Raw genomic sequence first — 3,056 nt, 5'->3', positions numbered from 1 at the left:
AAAAAAAAAAAAAAAAAAAAATACAAAAATTAGCTGGATGTAGTGTTGTGTGCCTATAATCCCAGCTTCTAGGGAGGCTGAGGCAGGAGAACTGCTTGAACCCGGGAGTTGGAGGTTGCAGTGATCCGAGATCGTGCCACTGCACTCCAGCCTGGGCAACAGAGCAAGACTCCATCTAAACAAAAACAAAAATAAAAAAACCTCAGAAACAAATAGGTATTATTCTTCAAGACGGTCAGTGTTCTCTTCCAGAAAAGCTGGGCAAACATTTGAGGAATTCTCTAGTGATGCTGGCTTCTGAACCAGTTTTTTAACTATATGAGAAAACAGCTGTTTTTATCACTGTGTCATGGTATATTGGAAAAAGGAATGTTTCCGTGTCAGTCAGAGCTGGGTTTGAATCCTACCGGGCTCTGCTCCTTATTGGCAAACTTGAGCCAGTCAGCTAACCTCTCTGAGCTACTGTTTCCTCATCTGTAAAATGGGCATTAAAAAATACTTATCTTAGAGAATTGCTGTGAGGATTAAAGAAATAACACATGTAAAAGATCCAGCATAGTACTTGACCCACAGTAGGCACTCAATGCATTTTTGCTTTTCCTTCCTCAAATGGCTTCCCGTACACAATGGCTTAGATTCCCTTCTAAAACAAATCAAAGCAGGATTTTCTTAGTATAAATGTTGCTTAAAGCTCACGTGTATAACATTTGTCTATTGTAAACTGTTCACTGAGAGCCATAAGGTGTCTGGATAATCTTAGCCTTTTGAAAATGGGTGTTGTAGTCTTGGATTATTTTCCCCATTCATAAAAATCAAATAAAGTATTCATGGGACCCCTGACAGCCCTCCAAAGAAGCCCAAGGCTCTGTGACACAAGTGGAAACCCCCTGCACTGCCTGCAGCAGGCCCCTGATACGGTGTTCCTGCCACACCTGGAGGGGAGAGCTCCTTACCCTAGTGGTGCCCAGCCCCTTAGTTCAGGCTGGAATCCAGCACCAAATCACAGTGTTGGAGCAGGCAGAGACATCATGGCTATTTAGTCTCCTGGTTTAAAAAAGCTTTTCCTTAGGTAGCAGAATCCCTTCTTCCAAATTTTAAACAGAACCCCAGCATGTCAAACAGAGAGAGCAAAGGGGTTCCCATGGGTAAGTCAGGGATTCAGGGCAGGTGACATGGTGACAGTCCCTAAGGGATTTGTTCCTCGAAGCTCTGCTTGATCCCTGTGCCAAGGCCTTGGCACAGCCCTTCAGTGCTACAGTGGAGGAAACAGGCCCAAGGAGCTGAGGACTCTGGGCCAAGGTCACCCAGAGGAGGCCCTTTGATTAGCAGGGGTCAGCTCCAGAGAGAGGAGGACACAGGACGCAATGGTGTGCTGGCCGGTGAGGTGTTGGGAGAGGCCAGAGCGTGGAATAGAGATGGGGTGGAGAAACTGAGGACAGAGGTGAGGTGGGAGGACAGGAAGGAAAGGCACACAAGCAGACATGGTGTCTGGGAAAGGACAAGGAGGATTCCCAAGGACAGGGCCTCAAAAGACATATTCGGCCTAATTCAAATATTGCATGGGTCATGCTTATACCAAAAATTATTCCTTTTTGTTTGAAATTCAGATTTAACTGGGCATCTTGTATTTTTCCTGGCAACTCACCTCCAGGCTCTCTTCCTCCCTGCCTTCCAGTTCATACTGTCACAGGGTCCCACCGGATGAGCCTATTACAGTGGTGGTTTGAGCCTCCTGATTGAGTAATTTTGGAGTTCTGACCTGGTAGTGGAATGCGTGGGCAGACTGTCTGGGAAGTGGGCAGCCTCGCAATGGTCAGTCCTCTCGGCCTGTGGTCTCTCACACTACACTGACAGCCCACGAGTCAGAGAGCCAACCAGACATTCTCTCCTCAGACTCTCTGGGAGGCCTGTGCCACTCCTCGAAGGTTCTGCTGAGAAGGGCCTGAACATTCCGGCCACTGTCCCATTGTTGTTTCCAGCAGCAGCAGAGACTGAGATGAGAACCTTTCCTTCTGTGGATAAAGGTCTCCACCACCGGAGAGCTAGCCATCAGTAATGCTGGTAAAACCACTCTCTATGCCCTTCCTAGGTCTTCTGAGAGCCTGAGCTCATTTGGTGAGCCTGGAGGATGGAGATTCATTCCCGTTTCCAGCAGTTAGCACAGTACTAGCCTCAGTGTAGATGAGGGTTTAACTGTGGGGGTAAATTTTGGTTTTAGGATTACCCTTTAAAGAAGAGCTCCTATCATGATCCTCATTTTATAGGTGAAGACATGGAGGAAGAGAGGGTCCAGTGATTTGCCTTAAGATTATGGAGACCCTCAGGCACAAAGGAAGACCAGGCATGGTTCCAGTTGCTCTCCGCCAGGAGCAGCCTTATGTCATAGAGGGCCTGGAGTCAGAGGTCTGTGTGGCACAGGGCCCTCTGAGATGCAGTTTCCCCATCTGGAAGATGGGACCAATAGCCTGTGCTCTGACTGTGTAAGAGTTGCACTGTGTTCTGGAGTATGTCTGCTAGAGCTGGTAGGAGCTGAGAGATTCAGTGTCTGTGGAAGGGCTTTGCCTGTGCTAAGCCCCACAGGAGTGGGCAGGGGTCTCCAGGAGAATATTCTCCTCTCCCAGAAGGGCTGAGCGTGCCTCATCTGGCTCAGCCAGGGGAGAATGTCAGCTTCTCACTCTTCTTGCCCTCCTCCTCCTCCAGCGAGGACATAGGCACCATTTCTGAGGCAGCACCCTATATACACTCTGACATGAGCTTCTGTGGTGCCGTTTAAAAAATTATTACTGTAAGGCTGGGCGCGGTGGCTCACGCCTGTAATCCCAGCACTTTGGGAGGCCGAGGCGGGCGGATCACAAGGTCAGGAGATCGAGACCATGGTGAAACCCCGTCTCTACTAAAATACAAAAAAATTAGCCGGGCACGGTGGCGGGCGCCTGTAGTCCCAGCTACTCAGGAGGCTGAGGCAGGAGAATGGTGTGAACCAAGGAGTCGGAGCTTGCAGTGAGCCAAGATCGCGCCACTGCACTCCAGCCAGGGAGACAGAGCGACTCCGTCTC

General features: G+C 49.2%; 2 protein-coding genes across 5 annotated transcripts in view; one reads left to right on the top strand and one right to left on the bottom strand.

Annotated features, from left to right (window-relative positions):
- Positions 1-2,060, bottom strand: part of KBTBD13 (kelch repeat and BTB domain containing 13) — a 36,640-nt gene extending 34,580 nt beyond the window's left edge. Inside the window, exon 1 of one of the 2 annotated variants that reach the window (XR_001887838.1) lies at positions 1,646-2,060. The gene's annotated coding sequence lies outside the window, so the exon portion shown is untranslated. The remainder of the gene's footprint in view (positions 1-1,645) is intronic. The other variant, XR_001887840.1, reaches the window with a different exon arrangement.
- Positions 1-3,056, top strand: part of RASL12 (RAS like family 12) — a 15,668-nt gene that overhangs the window by 3,687 nt on the left and 8,925 nt on the right. The window contains exon 1 of one of the 3 annotated variants that reach the window (XM_017885054.1): positions 2,382-2,403. The exons of 1 other annotated variant lie outside the window; for it this stretch is intronic. Coding sequence is in view for 1 of the 2 variants with exons in the window: in XM_017885053.1 (XP_017740542.1) it covers positions 2,507-2,522 (16 nt within the window). In the remaining variant the exon portion in view is untranslated. Of the gene's footprint in view, positions 1-2,381; positions 2,404-2,491; positions 2,523-3,056 lie in introns of those variants that run through there. One more of the 3 variants, XM_017885053.1, reaches the window with a different exon arrangement.

The sequence above is a fragment of the Rhinopithecus bieti genome, unplaced genomic scaffold (genome assembly GCF_001698545.2).
Source record: "Rhinopithecus bieti isolate Rb0 unplaced genomic scaffold, ASM169854v2 scaffold_13262, whole genome shotgun sequence".
In the NCBI taxonomy this organism is placed as follows: Eukaryota; Metazoa; Chordata; class Mammalia; order Primates; family Cercopithecidae; genus Rhinopithecus; species Rhinopithecus bieti.
Note: the sequence above shows the minus strand (reverse complement) of the source record. Positions and strands in the feature narration are given on the sequence as shown.